General features: G+C 43.2%; 1 protein-coding gene across 1 annotated transcript in view; it reads right to left on the bottom strand.

The window, feature by feature from the left end:
* LOC140458202 (prostaglandin F synthase 1-like) overlaps positions 1 to 19269 on the bottom strand; it is a 46356-nt gene that overhangs the window by 6205 nt on the left and 20882 nt on the right. The window contains exons 4-7 of the mRNA XM_072552449.1: positions 13876 to 13956; positions 11128 to 11250; positions 9446 to 9555; positions 3209 to 3374 (exon numbers count right to left, since the gene is read on the bottom strand). Coding sequence (XP_072408550.1) covers positions 3209 to 3374; positions 9446 to 9555; positions 11128 to 11250; positions 13876 to 13956 — 480 coding nt within the window. The remainder of the gene's footprint in view (positions 1 to 3208; positions 3375 to 9445; positions 9556 to 11127; positions 11251 to 13875; positions 13957 to 19269) is intronic.

The following is a 19269-nucleotide window of genomic DNA, read 5'->3' as shown; positions in this document are numbered from 1 at the left end:
CAATACCTCCCTTGTCTCAATCTCCATACTCCATGAAACTAGTCAATTAGCGAGTTAATCACCATCATAATCGATCATATTATGCTCATCTCCCTGTTCACTAAAGCCTCAAATTTAAAATTGTTGCCCTGGCGTTCAAATATTGTCTTCTTCCTTCCTTCTTCCTTTCAAAGAACTTGCATTCCAACAACTCTCAGTTCATACATAGAACATAGAACAAAGAAGAATACAGCGCAGTACAGGCCCTTTGGCCCTCGATGTTGCGCCGATCAAAGCCCACCTAACCTACACTAACCCACTATCCTCCATATACCTATCCAATGCCCGCTTAAATACCCATAAAGAGGGAGAGTCCACCACTGCTACTGGCAGGGCATTCCATGAACTTACGACTCGCTGAGTGAAGAACCTACCCCTAACATCAGTCCTATATCTACCCCCCCTTAATTTAAAGCTATGCCCCCTTGTAATAGCTGACTCCATACGTGGAAAAAGGTTCTCACTGTCAACCCTATCTAACCCCCTAATCATCTTGTACACCTCTATCAAGTCACCCCTAAACCTTCTTTTCTCCAATGAAAACAACCCCAAGTGCCTCAGCCTTTCCTCATAGGATCTTCCTACCATACCAGGCAACATCCTGGTAAACTTCCTCTGCACCCGTTCCAGTGCCTCCACATCCTTCCTATAGTATGGCGACCAAAACTGCACACAATATTCCAGATGCGGCCGCACCAGAGTCTTATACAACTGCAGCATGACCTCAGGACTCCGGGACTCAATTCCTCTACCAATAAAAGCCAGTACGCCATATGCCTTCTTCACTGCACTATATATATATATACATTCTCCCTTCCCTTCAGTGCATGATGGCCATGCTTTCAGAAAGTAAGACCTTAAATTCTGGAGTTCCCTCTCCAAAACCCTCCTTCCTCCTCAAAGATCTTTCTTAAAATGTATCTTTATATTCTCTCTGATATTGCTTTAATTGGTTTGGCTTCATTATTTTAGTCCGTTAACAATCCTGTTGTAACACTTAAGACTATTTATATTAAATACTATAGTTAAATCTAAAAATGAAGAGCTGCAAAACAGTCAAGCTCCTAATTATTTATAGAGGATCCCTCTGTTGCACGTTGAATGTCTTGAGATTCTCACTTGCCCCTCCCCAGTTAAAGGTGCTACATAAATCCAAGTTCATATTGGAGATCAACAAGCCGGAGGGTTTGTACATACACCCAAGTTCTACCTCATTCCAAACCAGCTGGTCAGGTAGAAACTAATACATGTAGCTTTTACAGTTTTTGAAAAGATTTGTAGCTTGGGTTGTGGATGAGATCATAGATTTGTTCGCCGAGCTGGTGTGGTCTTCTGCAGATGTTTTGTCACCTCGCTAGGTGACATCATCAGTGTGTCTTCAATAAAGTGTTGGCAGTCTATCCCGCTTTTTTTTGTAGTTCCAGTTCTGTGTCTGAGTGGTTTGTATCTGGGGTCCAGTTCAAGGTGCTTATTCCTGAGTTCTAGTTGGAGTGCCAAGCTTCAAGTAATTTCATTGCGTGCCTTTGTTTAGTCTATGCTATGATGGTTACATTGTCCCAGTTGAATTTGTGTCCTTTGTTGACTGTGTGGTTGGAAATGAGAGAGTATTGGTCCTGTCAGGCAGTGGGGAGTTAATATGTGTGCACTCGTATGATCAGTTTTCGTCCTGTTTGTCCAATGTAGTATTTTTCCCAGTCCTTGCAAGGTATCTTGTAAATAACATTCATCCTGTTGGATGTGGGTGTCAGGTCTTTAACTTTTGTGAGGAGCTGGTGAGTATTTGCTGGTTTATGGGCCACTAAGATTCTTAGTGGTCTGAGTAATCAGGTAGTCATTTCTGATATTTCTTCAATGTACGGTATGGTCACCCTCATATCTGGTTGTATAGTGTTTTCCTCTTTAGGTTCGTTGCTTAAGTATCCGAGGGTAGTGCTGCTGGGGTACTCGTTTTGTTTAAATCCAAACAAGCAAGAACACATTGCAGCAACCCAGAACTTCAGAAGGCAGAACAGGAATACCTATTCAAGGGACTTAAACAAAACAGATATTGCAGCAGCACTATCCTCCAATACTCATGCAACCTAAAGAAGAAAACACTACACAATCAGACATGATAGTGACTATACCATACATCAAAGAAATATCAGAAACGGCTACCTGATTACTCAGACCTTTAGGAATCTTAGTGGCCCATAAACCAGTAAATACCGTTCACCAGCTCGTCACAAAGGTTAGAGACCTGACACCAACATCCAACAGGATGAACATTATTTATGAGATACCCTGCAAGGACTGGGAAAAAAAACAGTGCATAGGACAAACAGGAAGAAAACTGACCATATGAGTGCATGAACATCAACTCCCCACTGCCAGACACAACCAATACTCTCTCATTTCTAACCACACAGACAATGAAGGACACAAATACAACTGGGACAATGTAACCATCAAAGCACAGACAAAACAAAGGCAAGCAACAGAATTCCTTAAAGCCTGACACTCCAACCAGAACTCAGGAATAAACACCTTGAACTGGATCCCATTTACAAACCACTCAGACACAGAACCAGAAATACCAAAAGAACAGGGAGATATAAATACCAGGCGGGAAAGACCACCAACACTTTATTGAAGACACACTGATGATGTCACCTAGCGAGGTGACAAAACGTCTGCAGAAAACCACACCAGCTTGGCGAATGAAGCTACGACCTTTCTTTGTGGAGAGAGTGCAGTAGATCCCCTCCCAACACACTGAGTGTGACAGAGATTCTCTTTTTAGATATGCACAAAGACAATTAATATCCAATACCTGTTTCTCTGAACCTTAAAAGCATTAACAAAGTGATCAACCAGAGATTAACAAGTCAGACCTGTAATTTATGAGTCTTCAATAACTGATGCTGCCCTTGGCTACATTCAGACTAATAAAAGTGCACTGAACCCTCTTGTGGTGCAGTGGTAATGTCACTATCCCTGAACTGAGAGACCTGGGTTCAAGTTCCAACTGCTCTAAAGGTGAGTAATAACATCTCTGAACTGGTGGACTAGGAAAAATATGACTGCATGCTTTGCAATACAAAATTTACAAGGCTCACCTTGCTGGAAATCAGGTGCACTCATGTAAAAACAACTAAAAGAACAAGTATCTATTCGAGGAATGTTTTACCTCTTTGTTCTGCTTCATCCGTCCAAGATTGAAACTCTTTGGAATAACGACAATGTCACGCTGTATCTGATAACGGAGGGCTATTTGAGCTGCTGTTTTGTTGTGTTTCTCACCAATTTTTCTCAGCTCAGGATCATTCAGAACAATGGGATTATTTGGGTCGAACCTGCATTGGAAATGAGGAAGAGGCACTACAAGATCCAAGAACTTCCCAAAACTCCACTCTACTTCAAATATACAGTCGATATCTGGGATGGTCTTTCATCTGATTTTTTTTGTTGCAAATGAAAATAAACTCAAAGGTAAAATGCTCCTATGAAAGTGGGTCCTGAGTAACTTAAAGCAGAAAGTCTCAGGATGCTGGTGAATGAGCAGATTAGACATGGTATCTTAGGGGTTTAGGTTGGGGGGAGCGTGGTGGAGGTGGAGGTGGGGGGGGTGGTTTCAGTTTTGTTAATACGTTTTTTGTTTTAAATGCTACTGGATTGACAAGAGAGAATTAGAAAATAAACTCAGGTTTCATTTCCTGGCGAAGGCTGAAGACATGCATTTGATTCAGTTATGGATGCCCTTTGTGAGGTGATAACCTGCCAATATTCATCGCCTTGACACACTCAGTCACTCAGATGAGGTATTGGTACAAGTGTCCCTAATTTCTCAGAAAAAACTCAAAATGCACAGCTTCTCATATAATAATTTACATCTTGCCACTGCGAGGCGATTTGAGAGAGTAAAGCTTCCCAGAGTCAGGATATACTGAGCTAGTTAAAAATCACATAACGCCAGGTTAAAATCCAACAGGTTTATTTGGAAGCGCTAGTTGCTTCTTCATCAGGAACTGTGACACAATTTAGAGCAAAAGATTACAGTGTCATGCAACTGAAATGACATATTGAACAAACCTGGATTGTTAAGTCTTTCATCTTTTAGAATGGGTTGCAGTGTACAGTATAGTGGGGTCACCTGTAGTGTGACATGAACCCAAGATCCCAGTTGAGGCCATCTTCATGAGTACGGAACTTGGCCTGTCAACCTCACTACATGTGGCTCCTCCACATCATGTACTGAGATATGCACTCTCTCTCAAGCAGCTTGCACAAGTTGCATTTGACCAAGTGTTCATTGTGGGGAGTTTCATGGAGAATTCTTTTTTGAGAGCCATTATTTATACAAGATACCCTGCAAGGACTGGGAAAAACACTGCATAGGACAAACAGGAAGAAAACTGACCATATGAGTGCATGTGCATCAACTCCCCACTGCCAGACACAATCAATACTCTCTCATTTCCAACCACACAGACAACGAAGGACACAAATTCAACTGGGACAATATAACCATCATAGCACAGACAAAACACAGACATGCGACAGATTCGTTGAAGCCTGGAACTCCAACCAGAACTCAGCAATAAACACCTTGAACTGGACCCCATATACAAACCACTCAGATACAGAACCAGAAGTACCAAAAGAACAGAGATAAAAATACCAGGTGGGATAGACCATCAACACTTTAGATTACATTACTTACAGTGTGGAAACAGGCCCTTCAGCCCAACAAGTCCATACCGACCCGCCGAAGCGCAACCCACCCAGACTCATTCCCCTACATTTACCCCTTCACCTAACACTACGGGCAATTTAGCATGGCCAATTCACCTGACCTGCACATCTTTGGACTGTGGGAGGAAACCGGAGCACCCGGAGGAAACCCACGCAGACACAGGGAGAACGTGCAAACTCCACACAGACAGTCGCCTGAGGTGGGAATTGAACCTGGGTCTCTGGCGCTGTGAGGCAGCAGTGCTAACCACTGTGCCACCGTGCCGCCCACACTGTGCCACCATGCCGCTTTATTGAAGACATACTGATGATGTCACCTAGCGAGGCGACGAAACGTTTGCAGAAAACCACACAAGCTCAGCGAATGAAGCTACGACCTTACATGTATCTTTTCTTTGTGAAGAGAGTGCAGTAGTTCCCCCTCCCAACACACTGAGAGTGACACAGGTTCTCTTTTTAGATATGCTCAAAGACAATTAATATCCACTACCTGTTTCTCTGAACCATAAAGGCATTAACAAAGTGATCAACCAGAGATTAACAAGTCAGACCTGTAATTTGTGAGTCTTCAATAACTGATGCTGCCCTTGGCTACATTCAGACTAATAAAAGTGCACTGAACCCTTTTGTGGTGCAGTGGTAATGTCACTATCCCTGAACTGAGAGACCTGGGTTCAAGTTCCACCTGCTCTAAAGGGGAGTAATAACATCTCTGAACTGGTGGATTAGGAAAAATAGGCTAACTTAAGAAAAATTACACTGATTTTGGCTGCATGCTTTGCAATACAAAACTTGCAAGGCTCACCTCGCTGGAAATCAGGTGCACTCATGCGAAATGAACAAGCATCTATTTGACGAACGTTTTACCTCTTTGTGCTGCTTCACCCATCTAAGATTGAAACTCTTTGGAATAACGATAATGTCACACTGTGTCTGATAACGAAGGGCTATTTGAGCTGCTGTTTTGTTGTATTTCTCACCAATTTTTCTCAGCTCGAGATCATTCAAAGGATAGGATTGTTTGGGTCAAACCTGCATTGGAAATGGGAGGGGGCACTACAAGATCCAAGAACTTCACAAAACTCCCCTCTCCTTCAAATATACAGTCGATATCTGGGATGGTCTTTCATGTGATTTTTTTCTGCAAATGAAAATAAACTCAAAGGTAAAATGCTCCTATGAAAGTGGCTCTGAGTAAGTTAAATCAGAAAGTCTCAGTTAGGATTCTGGTGAGTGAGATTAGATATGGTATCTTTGGAGTTTGGGTTAAAGCGAGCATGGTGGAGGTGGGGTAGGTGATTTGGTTTGCTATTTTGTTAATATGTTTTAAGTTTTAAATGCTACTGGATTGACAAGAGACAATTAGAAAATAAACTCAGGTTTCATTTCCTGATGAAGGCTGAAGACATGCATTTGATTCAGTTATGGATGCCTTTTGTGAGGTGATAACCTGCCAATATTCATTGCACCGAGACACTCAGATGTGGTATTGGTACCAGTGCCCCTACTTGCTCAGAAAAATCTCAATAATGTGCAGCTTCTCAAATAATAATTTACATTTTGCGAGGCAATTTGACACAGCAAAGATTCCCAGAGTCAGGATATACTGAAATATGTACTCTCTCGAGTAACTCGCACGAGTTGAATTTGACAAAGTGTTCATTGTAGGGAGTTCCATGGAGAATTCTCCTCTGTGAGCCCCCTCACAATTTTACACTGCTCACCTTATTATGTATGCCTCATGTACTAACTTGCTCTCACCAGCAATGAGTAAAGTATTTAACACGTTGTGTCATTTAAATACTGTATTCCGGTGGTATTTTAAACAGTTCAATTGCTGCCAACCAAGTATCTCCTTTCACTGTTCCAGCAAGTTGGCATGCTGATTCTCTGACAGGGACCTGGAGATCCTGGTGGAGAAGACAGTGATTGTCTTTCCTCATGACCACTAGAGAAGACCACACTACCAGACCCTGCCAATATCCTGAAGAATGACCAACAACACCACAAGTGTACTGATCTTCTATGCTCCACCAGGGTATCTTGCACCATTTTTTCTCTGCTACCTCAGACTCATTAGCTGTTACTATACACAACCCAAACCAAGGCTCATAGTCTACCATTCCCAGTATTACCTGCAACATCATCCCTCATGCACTTTTACCCACCACAACTCCCCTAAATGACTAACCCTCCTTGGCAGAGGAGCTACAGAAAAGGAAGTTGCTGCTCAGGCAATCTAGAGGTGCCCAGGCCCTTCACTTTCACTCCATCTTCAATCCCCAATCCATTGGGAGTTCAAGCTGGGGAAGGTGAACATACTTCTGTACAGGACACACTCTGCATGCCTGAGACCTTCAGACAAAAGAACCTAGCGGTCACACATCCATACATCTCAGGCTAGTAGGCTGCACTATAGGCCAGGCTACCCCCACATTAGTTGTGCATTCCACAATTGCATGGAGGCATGGTTTTTCTACATTACCCGTGGCATGTGGGCAACATTGGCAGGCCAACATTTATTGCCCATCCCTACTTGCCCTTGAGAAGGTGATGGTGAGCTGCCTTTTGAACCGTTGCAGTCCACCTGCTGTAGATTGACATGCAATGCCCTGAGGAAGGAAATTTCAGGATTTTGACCCCATGACAGTGAACAGCAATACATTTCCAAGACAGGATGGTGAGTGGTTTGGAAGAGAACTGGGTTATGTTCCCATGTACCTGCTTCCCTTGTCCTTCTAGATGGTATCGGTGCTGTCTAAGGATCTTTGGTAAATTTCTGCACTGCATTTTATAGATAGTACATACTGCTGCTACTGAGTGTTGGTGGTGAAGGCAGTGGACACTTGTGGATGTGGTGCCAGTCAAGAGGGCTGCTTTGTCCTGGATGGTATTAAGCTTCTCAAGAGCCGTTGCAGCTGCACCCATCCCGGCAAGTAGGGAGTATTCCATCACACTCTTGACTTTGCCTTGTCGATGATGGGACAGGCTTTGGAGAGTCAGGATGTGAGCTAGTTGCCGCAATACCCCATGCCTCCTATGCTCCTTTGCCTCCCATCCTTGTATGTTGATTATCCTGCTCTCTGGATTTCACAATTATTACCCTCTCTGCATCCCAGCATGCTGTCTCCAGTACCCACAGCTGATTTCAATAATGCCCACTTCAACAGTGGCCCACAAAAATTGATTTTGATTTTCAGTGAGAAAGTTCTACACCGACCACCACCAACCAACTTGGAAAATCAGCCCTTTCTCACAAGTGCCCAGACCCCTGGCTGATCTCAGCGCAGCTTCCTGTCTGATCTACCACTAATCCTGGGCTGGATAAACTGGACCTGCAGGATTGGCATGGCCTGCTCTCCAGACCTCCTAACCCTGGATACCCAGACCAGGAATAGGCCAGGACAATTGCAGTCAGGTCAACATAATTGAGTGAGAGTCAAGAACTCAGACTCTCATCGTCGACATAAATTTTAGCTCTTTTCCAAACTCAAAAGTCGTTTTGGCCTTTCTGATGGTCAGTGTCTCGATACCTAACTGTGTGTGTTAGCATCTCACTAAAAACACAACTCACTGTAATTAAGTCAGCCTTCCCAATGAGAAAACGGTGGCTTCAGATATTTGACTGTTTATCAAAGGCATGTACTTGGCCACGTTCACTTTGTCCTGGCCTTCAGGGTAAGTACTTGTTGCTCTGTTCTTCCTTCAATTCAAATCACTGTCACATTCAACTGCAGTGAAAGCTCTCCAAGTATGATTAAGGTTTCACAAGAAGAGTAAGGCAGGTTATATCTATAGTTCATGATACAGGCAGGCTGTGGTTGAAAGGAAGAGTAGAGGGCACACAGCTAATGGGATAGGGCTGTCTATCTGGCCCGTAGTGTTAGGTAAAAAGGGGTATGGGTGGGTTGCGCTTTGGCGGGTCGGTGTGGACTTGTTGGGCCGAAGGGCCTGTTTCCACACTGTAAGTAATCTAATCTAATCTAATCTGAAGACAGCAAGAGAATCAGAACCAACGTTTCAGTTCAATGTGACAAAATGTTAACTGCTTCTCTCTTCACAGATGCTGCCAGATGCACTTAGTTTCTCGAGCAATTTCTGATTTTATTTCAGATGTTCAGCATCCGCAGTACTTTGCTTTTACTCAGGGAATGTAATACTCCAGGTGACCTTATAATGGAAGGGAAAAGGGTCAGGAGGGGCACTGCAAACAGGACAGATTAAATGGTGGAACGGAACCAGCCTAAGTCAGTGAAATGAGGGATATGGGAATCTGACAGGGAAGTAGGTTTGAGGCCAATGATTAACTTGGATTGCACTGAACAAAGGAAGAGGTTCCAAGGACACTTGATCTAATTCTGCTCCTATTTCATATGGATGTCCAGCAAGATGCAGCGATGAATCCAAGAGGAGAGGTTTTTCGTTGCATTTGAGAAGTTGACTGGGTCATTGGGATTTTTTTCACCTTGATTGACGATGTGGTTAAACATTCTAAGTGGTACACTTTCTGAGTGGGGCTGGGGGAAACTTAAAATTTCCTGAACCTTTCAAATGAAACAGATCTTAAAGTTCTCTTAACACTCTGGGCGTCCAGCTCCCCAGACCAAAGAAAAGTTGCAGAAATAGTTCAATGTGTTTTGCACAGTGCAGTTTCCCCTTTTGATGAACTTACCACTTAGGATCTTGCGATGATCCCAACGGACTGTAGGCCACGAGAGCAATATTGTTGGATTTACAGTATTTCAGCAGTTTGTTCTGGTTCAAGTACGGGTGACATTCAACCTGCAAAGAACAAAGGGCAGACAGTTTACAAATGGCAAAGAACAAGTGATGAAAATGTCACAAAGGTTAATTGTTCTCCCACTGAAGCATCTTAAAACAACCAAAGAACCTACAGAGTGCAGTGATGTTTGACAAACAGCAGTAATATGGTAGGAATGCAGGACCAACACCAGGAGAATTCAAAAGGTTTCCAGGAGCATACACATGAGCAGGCAGATGGGGCGCTTCAGTTTACCAACCCACGACTTTCAAGATAATGCACACCCTTTGTGTGGCACTGAAGTGCTGGTTGGTTTATATACATGAGCCCTAACATGGAGTTCAAGATGAGAATTACTCACTGAATCAGAGTGATACACAAGTAAAGTTAAAACATCAATAATTTCAAACAGGACCCCAATTCGCCTACTTCCACTGAAAACTGAAATTCCTGGAAATACTCATGAGGCCTAATAGCATGTGTTGTTGGAGGTTGGGGTCCTCTTCAAAAGTGAAACTTTATATTTAGTATTTTCTGTACAATTTGAGTGTTCCAGCAGTAATGAGCCTTAGCAAATTTAGTCTGATCTCTAGTACATGAAAAGAGGAAGGGTGAGAAGAATCACAGAGGTTAAAACACAAAGATTTAATTGGGCAGTACATGACCTAATCTCAGTGCAGTCTGTTGAATAATAAAAAAAAGATATTTTTTGAAGGAATGAAAACACACCTTCAAATGGAAATGGATGATGGTCTTCCTGGCATCATGACATCTGCTCATGGCCATTGTCCAAGAGGTTTTGGCAAGGGATAGGTTGGATGCTCTGATGAAGAGTCATCTAGACTCAAAACATTAGCTTGCCTTCTCTCCATAGATGCTATCTGACTCGCTGTGATCTCCAGCAATTGTTTTCAGTATAAATTTCAGCATCTGCAGTAATTTGCTGCTGAGGATAGGTGGGAGACAGATACAAGACAGAGGATCCAGAGAACCAAGCCACCATCTTCTTGGGAAAAGACCGGGAGAGTCCTCTGCACCAGGAGAGCTCGAGGGAAGAACAAAGACAGACATCACTTCAAACCTACAGTCCTTGCTTCTCCATTCTACAGAACAGTTTTGCGATTAGTGAAGCATTCTCATCTGTCACAGGCATAGACTATTTTTGTTCAATTTATTGATGGACTATCCCCAAAATGACTTCTTAAAAATGGTTCAAAGTGATGTCTGTCTTTGTTCTTTCCTCGAGCTGCTGGAAAATGGGATTAGAATAATTAGATGGTTTTTGACTGCCATCTAGAACACTTGATGGGACAAAGGGCATGTGCTTTATCGTGTTCCTGTTTGGTGATCCTTGACGAGTACACTAAATTAAAATAGAGTTCACAATTGATGGTCTCCACAGTCAATTAATCTGACAGCTATAACTTACTCTCCAGGCTCGAGCGAGAAGGTATCAAAAGGCGCAAGGTTTGAAACTTTGCAGTCTTTTCTCATTTATTACTATGTAACAGAGCCTCTCCCATATCAGAAGGTGCAAAATGGCACCATTATTAGTATATACAACAACAGTTTGCATACTTCCCATGTCTTACCTGGTTACACACTGGCTTGTATTTCAGCTTGGGCATCCTGAGCAGCATTTCCAACTGTTTGTGGTTAAAGTTGGACACTCCGATAGATCGCACTAAACCAGCATCTTTGCAGGATTCCATCACCTACAAATGGTAAAATTCACAACTCAACATTGTGTGTGTGTGTGTGTGTCAGACTTAACAATTTTTCAAAAGGAAAAGTTGTTGTCCACCCCAGTCCGACACCGGCACCCCCAGGTTATTTCCAAAGGAAATTTCAATGAATAATTAGAAAGGGTACACATTGTGAGACTATAGGAAAAGACTCGGAGATTAGGTAGCTCTTTAAAACAAAAGAGTTTTCACAAAGAGAGGATGACCCAAATGGCTTCCTTCTGTGCTGTAAAACTCACTCATTCCTGTCTTCCACTTATGTGTCAAATGTGTGCTTCCCCCTCCTGCATGTAATCTCTAGATTATTGTTAATAATCAACACTCTTCTGTGAATCATGTCATCCACCTTGTCCTCACCCTCCCTGCTGACACCTAAACATATTCCACTTCATATCCCACCAGGGATAAAAAGCCCAAACTTCCGTACATTATCAGATGAAGGTCAATGCCCACTCAGTTAGTTAGGAACTGAAATATGCCACTTAGCACCTCGAGCCTGTTTCAATGAGATCATGGGTGATCTGTGGCCTAAATCCCTGAACACTTCTGTTAGTTTACAATACTTCCTGCATCATCTGCTAATTTAGGTGCCCAAATCAGTCCCTTCACAGAACCTTGAGAGAGTGCCACCTACTACATCTAGTTAACGAGAGAACACAGACAATTTTGGGCATCACAACCCAACGGAGGATGTGAAAGCCCAAGAAAAAGGTACAGTCAAGGGTTACCAGGAAGTTCCCATTGGTGAGGGACAGTAGCAATGAGGAGAGGTTCAGGACTTCTCCTTGGATTAAGGCTGAATTAACCAAAGTCTTCATGACAAGGAGGTCTTAAATTGTACAGAGTGAATGAAAGAAAGGAAAAGCCTTCCTATACATAGAACTGTACAGCACAAGAACAGGCCCTTTGGCCCCCAGTGTTGTGCCAAATACGATGCTAAATTAAACTAATCCCACCTGCCTGCCCTTGGTCCACCCCTTAAACACCCCTATTGTATTGTATCGTATCTGTGGCATGATGGCTCTGTCATGAGCATTGCTGCCTCACACCTGGGCAACTGTCTCAGAGTCACAGACCATCTGTGTGGAGTTTGCACATTCTCCCACTTACTTCATGAGTTTCCTCCCACAGTCCAGAGATGTGTGCAAGTTAGGAGGCTTGGCCATGCTAAATTTCTCATAGCATCCGGGGATGTGTGGGTTAGGAGGAATTGCCTTGGGAAATGCACGGTTGCAGGGATAGGGAAGGATCTGGCTGGGATGCTCTTCGGAATGTCAGTGTGGACTCGAAGGGCTTAATGGTCTACTTCCACACTGTGGGAATTCTATGCTTTCACCACCACCTCTGGCAGCGTCCTCCAGATTCCTATCACTCTGTGTAAAAAACTTACCCTTCATATCTCTTTTGAACTTACCTCTCTCACCTTAAATGCATGCCCCCTAGTTTTAGACATTTCAACTACAGGAAAAAAGGTTCTGACAGTCAATCCTATCTTTGCATCTTGTAATTTTATAGACTTCTATCAAGTCTCCCCTCAGCCTCCACCACTCCAGAGAAAACAACCTGAGTTTTTCTAGCCTCTCCTTACAGCTCGTATCCAGGCAGCATCCTGGTAAACCTCTTCTGCACCCTCTTCAAAGCCTCCACACCCTTCCTGTAATGTGGCAACTGGAATTGCATGCAATACTATTAAGTGTGGCCTAACCAAAATTTTATAGCTGCACATGAGTTATTAACTAAATGTTATACATTCTAAATCACAGGCTAAACACCTGGATATGGGATAAGGTGAGATTTGCTTCAGTCAGTTGTCAGGACAGGCAGTGAACATTTATGTAATTTTAAAAGTGAGCTTGCTCAAAGAGCTGATAAAGCTATGAAGGCCCATATAGCCTCCTCCTGGGCTTTACATGATGATTTAAATTATTCCTACTCTGTCTTATACCTCACAACCTGACACTAGGTTTCCTCTAATTCAATTTGCTTTCAGTTTCGTAAATAAGTCCACACAGTAACTTTCCTATCTACTATCCCAATGACTTGAATTAATAAAGCACACTTTATAACTATGTGCTGATTCTAATCAGCTCTCAGTTTTTCTAAGTGCTTAGTCACTTGATAGAATCAGAATCAATAAAGTGCACGAGTCTCTGCCAACAAAATACTGCTCTAAATCTACATTAGTCTCATTTTCCTGCACTCAGTCCATTGTCTTAAGTGTGGTGCTTCAAGTACTCATCCAAATACTTTAAACTGTTGTGACATTTCCCACCTCATCTACCCTCCCAGGGCATTCCAGATTCCTACCACCCACTGGGCGAAAAAGGTTTCCCTCAAATTCCCTCTGATGGCTTTTAATAACTTGCTGCAGTTTAGTGTTCTGATTTCACACTCCCTTCAAAAGTAATGGAATGATTTTTGTGACCTTGCAATCCAAGATGCAGTTCTAAAAGCTGAAACATTGAAAGGCACTGGCCCAGTCTGTGATGCCAACAAATAAAAACAAAATTTAAAGATTAATTTCTACTTTAGTCTCCCACATTACGAACATTCCCTGTTGTCACATTTGATTTAATTCTGACAGCGATTACCTACCGCCCAGGTTTCACAGAAATCCACGTCACTCTGTAGAATCTTTCCACTTGCATCCTCAGGAAACAGCACATCTTCACTTGGCTACAACAAACAAAAACACCACCATATATTTACAATACAGCTTTATTGTACCAAAATCAGAATTACAAACACAGAAATTATTTAAACAATACATGAGAGGTCTACTTCATTCCATTATCAGGCTGGGAGATAGCATAGGTCAGTGAGTTTTGAGAAGATTTGTAGCTCAGGTTGAGATTCTGGATGTAAGGTTTACTTGCTGAGCTGAAGTTTCATTTTCAGACATTTCATTGCCCGATTAGGTAACATCTTCAGTGAGCTTTGGGATGAAGCTTCATCTGGAGACTCACTGAAGATGTTACCTAATATGGTGACGAAACGTCTAAAAATGATCCTTCAGCTCAGCGAGCAAACCTACATCCACAGGGTAGGTCAGCAAGCACAATTGCACCATATATTTAAGGCCTGCCCTTCATGTTGATGGCTTTTTGTTCTATTTCCAGGAAAGCCTGAAGTAGAGACACTGACCCTGGCTGCCTCCTCTCCTCAAGAGTGTATATTTTTGATGGGAATCTTTGGCAACAATAGCGAGTTTGAGTGATTGGAGCAGGGAATGACAATGTGGTGACTCCAGAAGAGAAGTCCTGCATTTTAGTCACATTAAAACCCCCCAGACACCCTTCACATCCCCAACCTCCTACTCATCGGCAGCACCCAGCCCCCCTGCTCTATAGTCTTCAGCACCACTCGCACCCACTTCTACAAATTGTCCCCTATTTCATTCGTAAAAGCTATTTGGTTTCAAAATTCACTAATGGGATATTGGCATTGCTGGCTGAACCAACAATTTTTGCCCAGAGGGCATTTAAGAGTAAACCACATTGCTGTGAGTCTGGAGTCACATGGATTACAGACCAGGTTAGAATGACAGTTTTCTTCCCTTGAAGGTGTTAGTGAACCAGATCTGGTGCAAGCAAGAATTTTTAAAAAACGTTAAGATAGGGACAGCAGAATTTGGATTGGAGGGTGTAAAGAAGGGAGGCCAGGAGAGCTAATTATCGAGGCAAGTGGTTGAGGACATAAGGGGTGGCACAGGGGCTCAGTGGTTAGCACTACAGCCTCACAGCGCCAGGGACCCGGGTTCAATTCCAGCCTCGGGCAACTGTCTGTGTGGAGTTTGCACATTCTCCCCGTGTCTGTGTGGGTTTCCTCAGTGTGTTCCGGTTTCCTCCCACAGTCCAAAAAAGATGTGCAGATCAGGTGGATTGGCCATGCTAAATTGCCCATAGTGTTCGGTGCATTAGTCAGAGGGAAGTGGGTCTGGGTGGGTTGCTCTTTGGAGGGTCAGTGTGGACTTGTTGGGCCAAAGGGCCACTTTTCTCACTGTCTGGAATCTAATCTATATGCAGTTCTGATAATGAAACAGCTATCTGGGGTCAGAGGTTCACATCAGGATCAAAGAACACAAGGTCTGGTTATTCATCAGATGAATAGTTGCTAGGGACCATAAGGTGCAATTTGGTGCGAGAACATCATGGCTTCAGTCTTTCCAATATTTAGTTGGAGGATCTCTCTATTCCAGGACAAGTAGCATGACAAATAGGAGAGAGTGGAGTGGCTCAGAGAGAAGTGATACTGAGAAAGGAGCCAGTGAAACGTGATGGGGTGCCTTCAGCTTACACCATGAAAGTTAGTACACAAAACATAAATAGTGTTAGGTGAAGGGGTAAATTTAGGGGAATGGGTCTGGGTGGTTTACTCTTCAGAGGGTCGGTGTGGACTTGTTGGGCCGAAGGGCCTGTTTCCACACTAATCTAAGATTAAGGATGCATAGGATGGGGAAGGGAAATGCAGGGGATGGACACATTTGAAATGTGAAGTTTATTCAAGGAATGGCTACTGCAGATCCTTGATCAGTATGTACCTGTCAGGCAGGGAGGAAGTGGTCGAGCGAGGCAGCCGTAGTTTACTAAAGAAGTTAAATCTCTTGTCAAGAGGAAGAAGGCGGCTTATGTTAGGTTGAGATATGAAGGCTCAGTTCAGGCGCTTGAGAGTTACAAGTTAGCCAGGAAAGAACTAAAGAGAGAGCGAAGAAGAGCCAGGAAGGGACATGAGAAGTTGTTGGTTGGTAGGATCAAGGAAAACCCTAAAGCTTTCTGTAGGGAGATCAAGAGTAAAAGAATGACTAGAGAAAGATTAGAGCCAATCAAGCATAGTAGTGGGAAATTGTGTGTGGAGTCCAAGGATATAGGGGAAGCGCTAAATGAATATTTTTCATCAGTATTCAAACTGGAAAAAGACAATGTTGTCGAGAAGAATACGGAGATACAGGCTACGAGACTAGACAGGATTGAGGTTCACAAGGAGGAGGTGTTAGTCATTCTGGAAAGTGTGAAAATAGATAAATCCCTTGGGCCAGATGGAAATTATCCTAGGATTCTCTGGGAAGCCAGGAAGGAGATTGCAGAGTCTTTGGTTTTAATCTTTTTGTCATCGTTGTCTACAGAAATAGTGCCAGACGACTGGAGGATATCAAATGTTGTCCCCTTGAATAAGAAGAGGAGTAAAGACAACCCTGGTAATTATAGGCCAGTGAGCCTTACTTCAGTTGTGAGTAAAGTGTTGGAAAAGACATAGGATTTATAATCATCTAGAAAGGAATAAGTTGATTAAGAATAGTGAACATGGTTTTGTGAGGGATAGGTCATGCCTCACAAACCTTATTTAGTCTTTGAGATGATGACCAAACAGGTGGATGAGGGTAAAGCAAATAGGAGAGAGTGGAGTCACTCAGAGAGAAGTGATACTGAGAAAGGAGGGAGTGAAACGTGATGGGGTGCCTTCAGCTTACACCATGGACGTTAGTACACAAAACATAAAATAGGAGGGGGCAAAGAATCAATCCTTGAAGGCAAAAGTTATTGCTGGAGGAAAGGCAAGTTGAGTAATGTATATGGATTTCAGTAAGGCGTTTGATAAGGTTCCCCACGGTAGGCTATTGCACAAATTACGGAGGTATGGGATTGAGGGTGACTTGTGGTTTGGATCAGAAATTGGCTAGGTGAAAGAAAACAGAGGGTGGTGGTTGATGGGAAATGTTCATCCTGGAGTTCAGTTACTAGTGGTGTACTGCAAGGATCTGTTTTGAGGCCACTGCTGTTTGTCATTTTTATAAATGACCTGGATGAGGACATAGAAGCATTGGTTAGTAAATTTGCGGATGACATTAAGATCTGTGGAGTTGTGGATAGTGCTGAAGGAAGTTGCAAGTTAGAGAGAGACATAGATAAGCTGCAGAGCTGGGCTGAGAGGTAGCAAATGGAGTTTAATGCAGAAAAGTGTGAGGTGATTCACTTTGGATGGAGCAATAGGAATGCAGAGTACTGGGCTAATGGTAAGATTCTTGGTAGTGTAGAAGAGCAGAGAGATCTCAGTGTCCAGGTACATAGATCCCTGAAAGTTTTCACTCAGCTTGATAGGGTTGTTAAGGCATACGGTGTGTTAGCTTTTTTTGGTAGAAGGATTGAGTTTCAAGCCACGAGGTCATGCTGCAGCTGTACAAAATTCTGGTGCGGCCGCACTTATAGTATAGCAGACAGTCCTGGTCACCGCATTATCAGAAGGATGTGGAAGTTTTGGAAAGGGTTCAGAGGACACTTACTAGGATATTGCCTGGGTTGGAGGGAAAGTCTTAGGAGGAAAGGCGGAGGGATTTGAGGCTGTTTTCAGTAGAGAGAAGAAGGCTGAAAGGTGACTTAATTGAGACATAAAAGATAATCAGAGGGTTAGATAGAGTGGATAGGGAGAGCCTTTTTCCTCAGATGGTGATGGCAGCATGAGAGGACAGAGCTTTAAATTGAGGGGTGATAGATATAGGACAGATGTCAGAGGTAGTTTCTCTACTCAGAGAGTAGTAGGGGTGTGGAACGCACTGCCTGCAACATTAGTAGACTTGCCAGCTTTAAGGGCATTTAAATGGTTGTTGGATAAATATATGGATGAAAATGGAATAGCGTGGGATAGATGTCTTCAGATTGGTTCCACAACATCGGCACACATCAAGAATGGAGAGCCTGCACTATGCTGTAATGTACTATGTTCTATAACAGGTCCACAGTGGATGCCATATCCCTAGCCCTGCAATCATCTCTGGAGCATCTGGACAATAAGGACACCTATCTCAAACTCCCACTAACTGACTCCAGCTCTGCCTTCAACATCATTGTCCCCTCCAGACTGATCTCAAAACGCCATGACCTTGGTCTCAACTCCACCCTCTGCAACTGGATCCTCAGCTTTCTGACCCATAGATCGCAATCAGTTAAGATAGGTAACTGTACCTTCTCACCTATTACACTCAACGCTGGAGCACCCCAACAGATGCATCCTTAGCCTTCTACTGTACCCCCGTACATCCATAACTGTGTTGCCAAATTTTGAAATGCAGGTACAGCTATATTTGGATACAAAGCTTAGAGTCATAGAGATGTACAGCATGGAAACAGACTCTTTGGTCCAACTTATCCATGGCAACCAGATATCCTAAATTAATCTAGTCCCATTTGTCAGCATTTGACCCATATTATTCTAAGTCCTTCCTATTCATAGACCATTCCAGATGCCTCTTAAATGTTGTAATTATACCAGCCTCCACCACTTCCTCTGGCAGCTCAATCCACACACGCTTCACCCTCTGCATGAAAATGTTGCTCTGTAGGTCCCTTTTAAATCTTTCCCCTCTCACCCTAAACCTATGCCCTCTCGCTCTGGATCCCCTATCCCAGCGAAAAGACCTTGTCTATTTACCCTATCCATGTCCCTCTTGATTTTATAAACCTCTTTAAGGTGACCCCTCAGCCTTCAATGCTCCAGGAAAAACAGACCCAATCTATTCAGTCTCTCCCTGTAGTTCAAACCCTGTAACCCTGGCAATATCCTTGTAAATATTTTCTGAACCTTTTCAAGTTTCACAACATCCTATTGAAGGGAGATCAGAATTGCACATAAGATTTCATAAGTGGCCTAACCAATGTCCTGTACAGCCGCAACATGACCTCTCAACTCCTATACTCAATGCTCTGACCAATAAAAGAACGCATACCAAATGCTTTGCAATCCTATCTACCTGTGACTCCACTTTCAATGAGCTATGCACCCGTACTCCAAAGTCTCTTTGTTCAGCAACACTCCCCAGGACCTTACCATTAAGTGTATAAGTCCTGCCCTGATTTGCCTTTCCAAAATGCCACACCTCATGTTTATCGAAATTAAACTCCATCTGTCACTCCTTGGCTCATAGGCCCATCTGATGAAGATCCCATCGTACTCTGAGGTAACCTTGGCTGTGCACTACACCTCCAATTTTGGTGTCAA

Source organism: Chiloscyllium punctatum, chromosome 32, assembly GCF_047496795.1.
Source record: "Chiloscyllium punctatum isolate Juve2018m chromosome 32, sChiPun1.3, whole genome shotgun sequence".
NCBI lineage: Eukaryota > Metazoa > Chordata > Chondrichthyes > Orectolobiformes > Hemiscylliidae > Chiloscyllium > Chiloscyllium punctatum.
The sequence above is the reverse complement of the archived record's forward strand: the minus strand, read 5'-3'. Positions and strand labels throughout refer to the sequence as shown.